The sequence below is a fragment of the Mustela nivalis genome (assembly GCF_964662115.1).
Source record: "Mustela nivalis genome assembly, chromosome: 8".
In the NCBI taxonomy this organism is placed as follows: Eukaryota; Metazoa; Chordata; class Mammalia; order Carnivora; family Mustelidae; genus Mustela; species Mustela nivalis.
Window position 1 is genome coordinate 85,215,781 of NC_139027.1, and position 10,751 is coordinate 85,226,531.

At 47.2% G+C, this 10,751-nt stretch overlaps 1 protein-coding gene and 1 long non-coding RNA gene across 3 annotated transcripts in view; one reads left to right on the plus strand and one right to left on the minus strand.

Annotated features, from left to right (window-relative positions):
• Nucleotides 1-441, minus strand: part of UXS1 (UDP-glucuronate decarboxylase 1) — an 84,390-nt gene extending 83,949 nt beyond the window's left edge. The window contains exon 1 of one of the 2 annotated variants that reach the window (XM_082743805.1): nucleotides 199-441. In XM_082743805.1, coding sequence (XP_082599931.1) covers nucleotides 199-292 — 94 coding nt within the window. In that variant the 5' untranslated portion in view covers nucleotides 293-441. The remainder of the gene's footprint in view (nucleotides 1-198) is intronic. The other variant, XM_082743806.1, reaches the window with a different exon arrangement.
• Nucleotides 442-557: 116 nt separating this feature from the next.
• LOC309871117 lies at nucleotides 558-9,188 on the plus strand. Its single transcript, XR_014315043.1, has 4 exons — nucleotides 558-710; nucleotides 3,333-3,418; nucleotides 3,728-3,897; nucleotides 8,427-9,188. It is a non-coding gene; the product is annotated as an uncharacterized lncRNA (long non-coding RNA).
• The last annotated feature ends 1,563 nt before the right edge of the window (nucleotides 9,189-10,751 follow it).

Below are 10,751 nucleotides of genomic sequence, written 5' to 3' on the forward strand. Positions count from 1 at the left end.
CAGGAGCGGAAAGGGGGAGACTGGTCCGCAGCCTCCGAAGAAGAGTGAGAGCAGGGAGAGCAGGTCCCGCCCGGTGCGGGACGGGAGATCGGGCAGCGGGGCCGCCGAGGGCCCGCACGCAGCCCGCCGACCCCCGGCTCGTGGCCACGGCGCCCGGGAATGAATGGGGCTCCCCGCCGGCCCCGGGAGCGAACTCACAGGCTACGTAGGCGAGCAGCGCGATGCCCAGCAGCAGCTTCATCCTCCTTCGGTTGACGGCAGACACGAGGCGCAGGAGCGCCTTGCTCACCATCCCCAGGAGGCGCGCGGGTCCAGGGCCCTGCCGCGCGGGGGCCGCCTGCTGCACAATGCGCGGCGGCGGGGACGGCGGCAGCGGCGGCGGCGGCAGCGGCAGCGGCAGCGGCGGCGGCGGCCCGGGAGAGCCCCGCCCCCTGCCTCCCGCCCGCGCTGTCCCGCCCCCGCGCGCCGGGTTTCCTGCTGGCGGCGGCATCGCGCACGCGCGACTCCGCCCTCTCCCCGCCTCCTCCTTCGCGCTCCCAACGCCCCGCCCGCCCCCCCCCCCCGCTCCCTCTCCCCGCAGGCGCAATTGCCATGGCTAGCGCCTCAGTTTTCGAAGAATGAGGCTGCGAGCCGGGGGAGGGGCGGGGTTGGCGCATGCGCGAGCTGGCCTGTTTTCCCCGAAGGTGCGGCTCGGGTTCGGTACCTAAGAGGTACGTCCGCTACCCGAGGGCGGGACCGCGGTCTCCAGGTTTCCGAATCTGGCCCAGAGGGTGGCAGGCTGTGGGCAGTCATATGTGGCGATGAAAAATATTTATGCTAAATTTATCCATGTCTTTGAAGTTCTTTGAACGCCTCTTTCAGAAAGTTGTCTAGTTCCGTGGGCTGTTCTGTTGGCTTCAGTTAGAATAGCGGCCGCGAAAATTACTAATCTTCCAAACACTGCTAAAGTCAAAACCCGATGCGTTGTTTTTCTCTCTCTACTATGATTGGACTGGGATGTCTTCCTTCTAAAAATAGTTCGTTATTGCTATGAAAACGTAGTGCTGGTGGTATAGAATTAGGACAAACCAGGAAAAGGAAGAGATGAAACCGCGCTTTGTCTCCGCCTCGACAAATACAGTGAACTTGTCAGCCCATGTTTCGTTCCAAGCTTTTTGTTGCGTGTATATGTACTCAAGTAGTTAGGTGAACTGCGATGGTGTACAGATTGCGTGTGTGGTGGCTCAATATATTTATTCCATAAGCATTTATTGAATGCCAGCTGCAAACAAGCGTGTGTCAGAGGGCCCACAGCTACCAGACGCTTGTCATCCGAGCCACAGAAAGCTGGTCCCGACGGAGAACAAAAGATGATACGCACAGACCTGTGATGCCAAGTCAAGTGAGACCCAGAAAATGTTGGGGAGCTACTGGCTAGAAGTGCTGGTCCTCAGCCCCAGGGAGAAATCAGAGGAGCTAGCAGTGTCCCTGGAAGGCCAGGCCATTTTGCCAAAATCAAACACTTTGTGTTAGCTTTATTAGAAACCTCCAAGAATAGTAAACAATTAGCAATAAATCAAAGAGGTCATATGTTACAACCTTGAAACTACACAGAGCAAATGCTGGGATTGCATTATTTAAATGTAACCTTCCCCCCATCCCTGGTGTCCCGGTCCTCCCCCCCCTCCCCCGGAACTGGTTGAGAATCACGGAATGGTAGGGAATATCCTGCTGTCAGGCTGCCCACACATGGAGTGGCCTACTTTCAAGAAGCCCAGATCCCAGTCTGAAGTATCAAAAGAAGCTCCTGAGTGACACTTCCTTTACTTCCTTTGGAGACAGAGAGAGCCGTCCCGTGGGAGCCAGAAGCCTAGGTTCCCACAGAGGCAGGGTTTCCAGAGCCTACTTGTGAGCCTGGAATAACTTGCTTTTTTCCCTGTGAATCTTAGTTTACCTATCATTAACATTTTGGGTTTGATCTGTAACTGTTGCTCTGAAACGTCTAGAGCAAGCAGTACTCTGGGCTGTCCTCTGATTCTATGATCCTGTGAGTTTTAGATTAAAGCTGAGGAGCAGAGATGTGAGAAAAGATTTTGTTGACACTTGACCTATTGGGAAAATCAGATTGAAGCTGCAAGCAGATTTCAAGCCTATTTGGTTAGTAGGTAGGATTTAGTTGATAGGTATCTACCAATTCAAACAGGGCCACATTGTGAAATATATGCTATTTCTGTACCTAACTGTACTGCATTTCTTGTGGAGCATTTTTTTTCTGCCACCATGTGCTATTGCCACATTCTCCTGCCCCACTGGATTAAGTACTTGGAAATGTCATCAGTGTCTGTAGGTAAAATGCTGCTGCTGCCGTCATCACCAAGAATGCTGTTGGTGGCCTGGAATCCTGATTACCCACTCAACCAAAGCCAGAATTCCGGAGAAGGCAGCAGTATGCATTGTGTCCAGTAGAGATGCGAAGGCACCAGGGAAAAGAGGTGCTAAAGAGGCCTTGCAGACTCATCAGGGAAACTGTGGGCTTGGTTCTGTCATTCCTTCTGCCCCTCTTCTCTGTTTTCTCTTGTCTTTTCCCAGTTGGCCCACCTCCACTCCCCAGAATAGGTCTGGGCTTCTGTGCCCACCCTCACCTTGCCCTTGCAATCAACAACGTCATTCTTTCTATGGATATGTTAACAAGAATATTTTTGAGCAGTTACTAGTTACAAGGGGTAATTAAAAGCAATCATAATATGGCTCCTGTCCTAGAGTGCTAAAGCCCCCCTATCCCTTGGCTCCCCCTGTAATTCATTGAGAATCCCTGAATGGGAGGCAACACGCTGAGCTGTTTTGCCATGGGAATCGCCATCCTGCAGTCAGGCTGCCCACAAAACACTGCTTCCACCTCTATCACAGGCCAGAGACTTGTTAACCCCAGATGCTTTGACACGTGGGCTCTTGTAATTTTTTTAACAGCCCCGTGTGTTAGGGGCGCTGTTGCTGCTGCAGTGTTTAATAGAGGAGCAACAGAAGCCCTGAGAGTTTAGGCACTAGCTGGGAGCCTGGGAATGGGGTGTAGCCCATGACTTTCCCCCACGCCAGGATGCTCTTTGGCAGTAGAGTGAAGACATGCGCAGAAACAACCACAATTCCTGGTAGCTAGTGGCAGGTCCTATGGGACAGGCTCCGCGGATGGCTTAGGAATTTCACCAGAGACACTGCTCTTAGAAAGTATGGGGGGTCAGGTCCGTGCGTACATGCTTACCAAAGTTGAGTGTCAGCAGCTCCAGCTAGAGTGTTTATTTAAACCATGGAAATGAGCAGTTGCTGTAAATCAGGGCTTCTTTTTTTTTCCCTTTTAGCCAGCACACCTCTGCACTGAGAACACTGAAAACAGTGAGAGGAAGGTTTGGCAGAATAGGAGCAGCGTGAGGATTTGAAAGTGCAGGTAAGATTTTTACTTGTGCACGTTGAGCACGGGTCTCCTTGGGTGGACCAGTTTGGGGCGGGGGGTGGGGGGTGGTAGGGGAAGCAAGGGCAGGGGCACTGGGGAGGGAAGGGATCCCAGAGGGAACAGTGGAGATGTTTGGTTGTCTGGGCAGGGATTGAGAAGAGAAGGTACAAATGTTGGAGAGGAAAGGTTCTAGAAGGCCTTGAGAGTTAGTACAAACCAAGAATCCGCCAGGCACTGGTCAGGGGCCACTTACTGGTCGCCTCAGCCTCCCTCTGTACTTGGGGTCTTGGCTCTGTTCCGCAGGGATTGGGAATGTGTGCACTGCATTGTCCAACCTCTGGCAGGATCTACCCCTCTGAGGTCCTGGTAGAAGACTGGCAGGAAGAGATATTTTCTGCTTCTGGCTCCAGAGAGTGGCCATTGCTAGTGGTTGCTGGAAGTTGCTAGCATTAGCCATTTGCTAGCAAAGGTGGGTGATGCCAGACCCCAGCAGTCTAGAGGATTTCATCAGAGAATCAGGGCGATTCCAGGGCGGGGCACATGGCCATTCCGTGCTTCTCATCTCTGGGTATCGCTCCATTCTTTCTTATGCCTCCAAAATCCCTCTTCTTTGCTTTTTTAACTCTTACAACAGCTTTGTCACCTGTCTCCTGTATTACATTCCTTCTGTTTGAAATACTTAGACTGATTTTCCAGACTAGACTTGGCCAACACATCTTCCGCTAAGGTATTTGAGAAAGAAGAGTGGGTCTCAGCTTTACTCTGAAGCTGCCTGTTGTGATTCTCTCCTTCATGCCACACCAGCTATGCCACAGGTCACTGCTTGTTTCCTCCTGGGTGCTGACCCTGATGCCTGCCCTAGAGTCCTTTTGTAGAGGACACTACTGCCATAGGTCTCAGGAGAGGGACAGATGAGAGGTAGGTTTTTGTTTTCTACCCCACTGTCGCACCAGCGTGAGTATACTCTAGACCTTCCATCAGGCTTGGGGATGCAAGAAGGTTTAATATGCCAGATGCATGAACAATTTGAAATTACATATCTAACATTCCCATTCCTTGAAGTTTTTAAAAAAAAAAAAATAGGGGCGCCTGGGTGGCTCAGTGGGTTGAGCCTCTGCCTTCGGCTCAGGTCATGATCCCAGGGTCCTGGGATCGAGTCCCGCGTCGGGCTTTCTGCTCAACGGGGAACCTGCTCCCCTCTCTCTCTCTCTGCCTGCCTCTCTGCCTACATGTGATTTCTGTCTGTCAAATACATAAATAAAATCTTTTTAAAAAATGCCTTAATACTGTAATGGGAGCTCATCCGACTTACCATTTAAAAAAAAAAAAAATACACTTTTTTTTTTTTAACAGCTTTACACTTCAAAAAAATAACAGCTTTAGACTTCCAGAAGAAATTGAGAAGATGGCACAGATCATTCCCAGGCCCGCATTTTCCCCTGTCATTGACATCTTGCACTCACCTAGGATTTATGTCCCTTCACGTCAGGGCTTCATGCAGTCATCGTGATTTGTGACTGCCTGATGTTGGCCTCGATGGCCTGGCTGAGGTGTGTTTGTCAGGTTCTTCCACTGCGCAGCTACTCTTTGTCCCCTTCCCATTCTGTCCTCTTTACAGGAAGGCCATTGTGCACAGCCTACAGTTACACACCAACTCCCTGAAGGATCGTATCTATATAAATTATTAGGAATTCTTCATTAAGGGAGTTTTGTCTTATCAAAACCCATTCATAAATATCCAATTATTTAATTATCCAATCCATCATCCTTACTTTCTGCCGCTGCAAGTGTTCCAGGTTCATCTTGTATATTTCCCGCCCCAGTTTCAGAATGCATTCCTCCTGATGTCTCCAACTCCGGTCCATTGCCACATGGGTCCCTCTAGCTCCTTCCCTTGCTACTCCCAGCGAGAAACCTGACCCCTGCCATCCAACATCCGTTTGCTTCATCATCTGATTATAGCACTCAACTATGGCTGGGTCACTAAGAGTTCTTTGACCGCTGCACCACTGGGGATGGCCATCTCTGCTGTCTTCTGTCCCTTCCCTGCTACACACGCACACACAGACACATACTGTCTCCCCTCCCCTCATGCCCAGACTGCCCCATCCCACCCCAACCCTGGAATTCCTGTTTATCTCTTCGCAGTGCACTTTGTTTCCCCTGGTTTGCCCATACCCCAGCGACTTTCCCTTCCTATCTTTCTAAACAAATACAAGTTCGCTTTCTACAAAATACTCTGGTGTAACCCTTAAAATATCTTCCCAAGCCTGATCAGGCTCAGGGGCTGGTCTTTAGTCAGTAGACACTGGGTGTGAACACACATACACACGCACCCTGGGGCAGCAGCATCCATTGGCCTCCAGGTCTCCTGGCAGCAGAGGCCAGAGTGGGAACAGTCACGGGAGGGGCATGACAGCCCGGGTGGACAGGAGCCAGAACCCGCTAGGACTCGTGGTAGAAAGGGCATGGCGATAAAGTGGAAGGTGTCTCAGAAGTAGAAGAGTAGAAGTTCTAGTTGATTGTAGAGGTCAAGGGGGAGAAAAATTAATCACATAAGATTCTCATGTCATATGCTAGGGTGAAGCCTGAAAGTATTTTTCCTGGTAGGTGTTTGCATTTTAATGAGACTGCTGGTCTAGAATTCAGAATTTGCAAGGTTTCAAATGCATGCCAACTGCAGGAGCAATGTAGGGGTTGCCTGAAGCAGGAGGTAGGAAGGGCTCCTGCGTCCCTCCCTCCTGCGGGAGATGTGCTGTGATGTTAGTGCTGCCTGTGTGGCTGGGGAAGAGTGGGGCAGGGTTCTTTGGGTTGTCCTGGTTCTATCTGCAAGTTTCCTTCTAGTTCAGGGACTTTTTGCAAATTATAAGTAATAAAAACTACCACTGGAGGAGATCATTTTGAGCCAAGGCTTCGTATAGTGTTCTGCAGGCAGCATCCTTCCTTGTCTGGTGTAAAGCAGTCTTCTATTCCAGACTCAGATAACTGAGCTGGAAGATAGCATAGTAATAAAGAATTCCTGAAAACTGACCTGGGACTTTGGTTAGAGCACTGTCCTATAAGGCAGCATGAACTAATCAGTTACTTCAGTGGATTGGGTATCAGCTACTAAACCATGCTTTTCAGACTTTATGATACTTTATATATTAGGGAAGAAAGATTAAAATGAGAATTTGAGGCACAAATAATGGTCAGGAAAGAAAATTGTGTTTGTGTATGTACATATGTGTGCATGTGTGTAAGGAAGCACCGGCATGAGATCTTCAGAAGCAGAGAATGCAAAATATGGCATTCTCATAGGGAGCAGGAAAAGGCTTTTCTTTCCCAAAATACCTGACTTCTATCTGGCAGGAAGTTGTCACAGTAAATATATAAATCTGGGTTGTCTGTGACATTGTGAGCTTAATCAGTGCACCACCTGCACAACTGTATGTGATATATATGGCCAGGAGTGGGGTGAGATATACTGACACAACAAGAAAGAAGGGGAGAAGACAGTAAGAAAATGGTGACTTCCCAGGGTGCCTGGGTGGCTCAGCTGGTTGAATGACCAACTCATGATGTCAAGGTCATGGGATTGAGCCCTGTGTTGGGCTCTATGCTCAGCGCAGAGTCCACTTGTCTCCCTCTGCTCCTCTCCCTTCTTCCCCTCCCCAAACAAATAAATAAATAAAATCTTAAAAAAGAGAATGGCTTCCTTGTAAGCATATGAAGCCATGGAGTTAGACTGCTCTGATTGGGTTTTCTGGTGCACAACTAATTATCACTTAGTAAAGCTCTCCAAGCAGGCAATCATCTAATGCATGAACAAACGTACATGAAATAGTCTGCATTTCACATTCTCCACTTGTACTTCACTGACTAGCCCCCTAGTCAATGACAGCAGCGCGGGAAGTTGGGATGGGACAGAATTAAGTCATGTAGGGGACAAGGTAAATGGCCATGATAACACCCAGTGATGGTAAAGTAATAGAACTCATAACATAGGTGTGAGGATGGTTCTACAGACATTTCGAAGAAGTGATAATTTTGAAAGACAACACATTGAGACATGTTTAAAAAAAGATCGGTTAACCTTATGTCGTACTTCATGTGCAGCTTTCGGATTGCTTTTCAGTTACCAACAGCAAGGAAAGGCAGAGACCTCGTGGGGGTAGCAGATCTCCATCATAGGGTAGTGTCAGAGCTCCAGGGTGAGACGGGGAATTTTTCAGTGTTAATGGAACGAAAGTGTTTTGGCAGAATAAAACCCAGAGCAAGGAGGGAGGGCAGGCAGAAGATTCAGTACAAGTAGGTGTCCATGTATTTTGTTTAAAAGGTAGGTAAGCCTTGTTTCATATACCGGTTCAAGGTGAAGCATTAAGCAGGGATAACATAGCAGCTCAAGAACTTGCCAAGAGGCCTTCCTGTCTTCATATACGATCCCAAATGCTTAAGGGAGATGTTAAGGGAGATGTTCCCTGGAAAAGAACTTCAAAAGAGATATCCCTAGGTGAATTGCTAAATAAAAGAAAAATTAAGTGACACTACCCAGATATTCATAGTGAATGAATGGATAAACAAAATAAGGTATGCATGCTGTGGAACATTATTCAGCCCTGACCAGGGAGGAAATCCTGACACGGGCTACAACTTAGAGGAAGTTTGAGGACATTGTGCTAAGTGAAATACGCCAGTCACAGGAGGACAAACACTGTGTGATTCCAATAGAACGAGGAACCTAGAGGCAACATAGTCATAGAGACAGAAAGTAGAGTGGTGGCTGCCAGAAACTGAGGCAGAGAAGAATGGGGAGTCCTATTTAATGGGTCATTAGGACAGATGAAAAGTTCCGAGAACGGATGTTGACAGTGGTCACACAATAGGAAACCCCTTAATGACTCCAAACTATATGCTTAAAAATGGCTAAAAGGGTAAATTTCATGTTATGTATATTTTACCATAACAACAAAAAAAGAGGATCACTCCTACTTTATTTTTTTTTTTAACTTATTTGACAGAGAGAGAGATCACCAGGAAGCAGAGAGAGAGAAGGAAGCAGGCTCCCCACTGAGCAGAAAGCCCGATGCAGGGACTCCATCCCAGGACCCTGAGATCATGATCCGAGCCAAAGACAGAGGCTTGACCCACTGAGCCACCCAGGCACCCCAAGGAACACTCCACTTTCTATCCTCACTGGTGATAAGAATCTGGATGTCATGACCTTGTGATTATGTAACAAAAATGTGGCTTTTCTGGTTTGGTTATTTTTGCCTGGTACAATAAATGTATTCTTACTATTAAATAAAAAAAACAACCCACTAAAATACCCATCAGAGCCTTCTCAAAAATGTCTATAAAAATCTCCTTAAGGAAATCCTTCTGAATTATTCTGTCAAATAGAGGTGGTTATTTACTTTGTGATTTGCTGAAATTAAAGCCATGTCATAACCCCAGAGAAGCATAGGCCTTGTAGAGTGGCCTATAACATTCCATACACAATTGGTGTGAGCTTTTTCTTAGAAGTTCCATTTCGTTGGCTTGAGAAGCTTCCTGAAGCTTTATAGAACTTAAAGTATGTGTGTCTGATTACATTGTGGGTGCTGTTGTGAACCAGTTAGCATCGGACCCTTCTTTATCCTCATGGCAACATCCTTTCTTGGGGGAGACGGGTGGGGGAGAGATGGATAGGATGTATTATTGTATTATTGTGTCGTATTATTGTATTATTATATGACTTGTGCATATTGTCCCAAAATAAAATGAGTCATAGACATTGGTGACAGCTTGGAGCCCTGAAGGATTTTTCCGATGCCCATACTCTTATGTCCCCTTCTGCTGAGAAGAGAGAATGCATGAGAATGCGCGGTAAGTCTTCTTTAACAATTTCGACTAACGTTTCCTGTAACCCTCCCAAAGGATGGCTAGCAAACACACCGTGGGTGAGGACAAGAGGGTATGGTATTTCATATATAAAGTCAAATTGATTTGACTTTAGGACAGTTCATCTGTCCTAATGACCCATTAAATAGGACTCCCCGTTCTCCTCTGCCTCAGTTTCTGGCAGCCACCACTCTACACCCATACAAGAGGGTATGGTATTTCATATTTAAAGTCAAATCCTTTTGACTTTAAAAATCCAAAAGGATTTTTCCAAAAGGATCCAAATCCAAATCCTTTTTCCAAAAGGATTCCAAAATCCAAATCCAAAAGGATTTGACTTTAAATATGAAAGATTCCAGTTCTGACCCCACAGCTGATGTGGCTCTGGACACGGTACTTCACTTCCATCTATAAAATGTGTTGACCGGTATGTATATTTCAGGGTTGCTGGGAGGGTTGGAGATATTATGGGTAAGACCACACAGTGCCTGTCATGGAGAAGACACTCCATTAACACCAGTCAGTCTCGCTTCTCTCAGTGCTGTCTGTTTTAGAGTGTTTGCTGAGAAGAGCTGTCCCTTACAACACTAAATATGCATTGGCAAGAAGTGTGCTTCCCCAGAATTTCATACTAATGCCAGATGGAGAGCATCACTAATTAACAGTAGAATTATTGGTTGATTTCAATAAAATCCTTCACATCTGGTCTTGTTAACGCTTTCAACTTTTCTGATCATTTCCTCCTATGTTTCACATTCTCAGGAACAGAAATGGCATGCGGAAAATGTGGCCTGAGGGCATGCTGACAATTGCCTTCACTAAGGGAGGAAAAAGGAAATATCTATTTTTACATGTGTTATATCACCTTATAAAGATGATTGCACATAGCAGATGTTGCAAGAATGCAGGTCGTGACTTAACAGTAGGTGCCACAAGGGAGTCGGTCACCAAGAGAAGGGTCCCACTAACCCTCCTCATCCCAGAAGCAGTTTTTCATCTGCTTAGGATAGGGGAGCCTGCAGGCATGGTGTTATTACTCTTACAGCAGTGTCTCTCTTAGTATTTGAAAAGCAAATGTATTCACCCAGTCCAAGGTTGCTGGCAATTGATAAACTGAGTAGTACTGTTAGAATAGTTACAGTTGCAAATGACAAAATTTAACCTTGTATGTCCTCAAAAGAGGAAGCCTGGAATAATTACAAAATTAAGGGGAGGACAAGAAAAACTAGGGCCTTTGGGCCTCGAATTAGGAGCTTGATAGTTATGGAGCTATGTGGTAGATAGTTATCTACCACACTCACACGGGCACCCACACGTAGGCACACACCCTCAGATTCTCTTGTACTGGATAGCATTGCCCCTAAAGAAAGGAAACATGGTCCCAGGGAGTCCTAAGATTACTATACAGGGTCAATGAGCTACAGCCTGCTGACCTGCTTCTGTATAGCCTACAGGTCAAGAATGG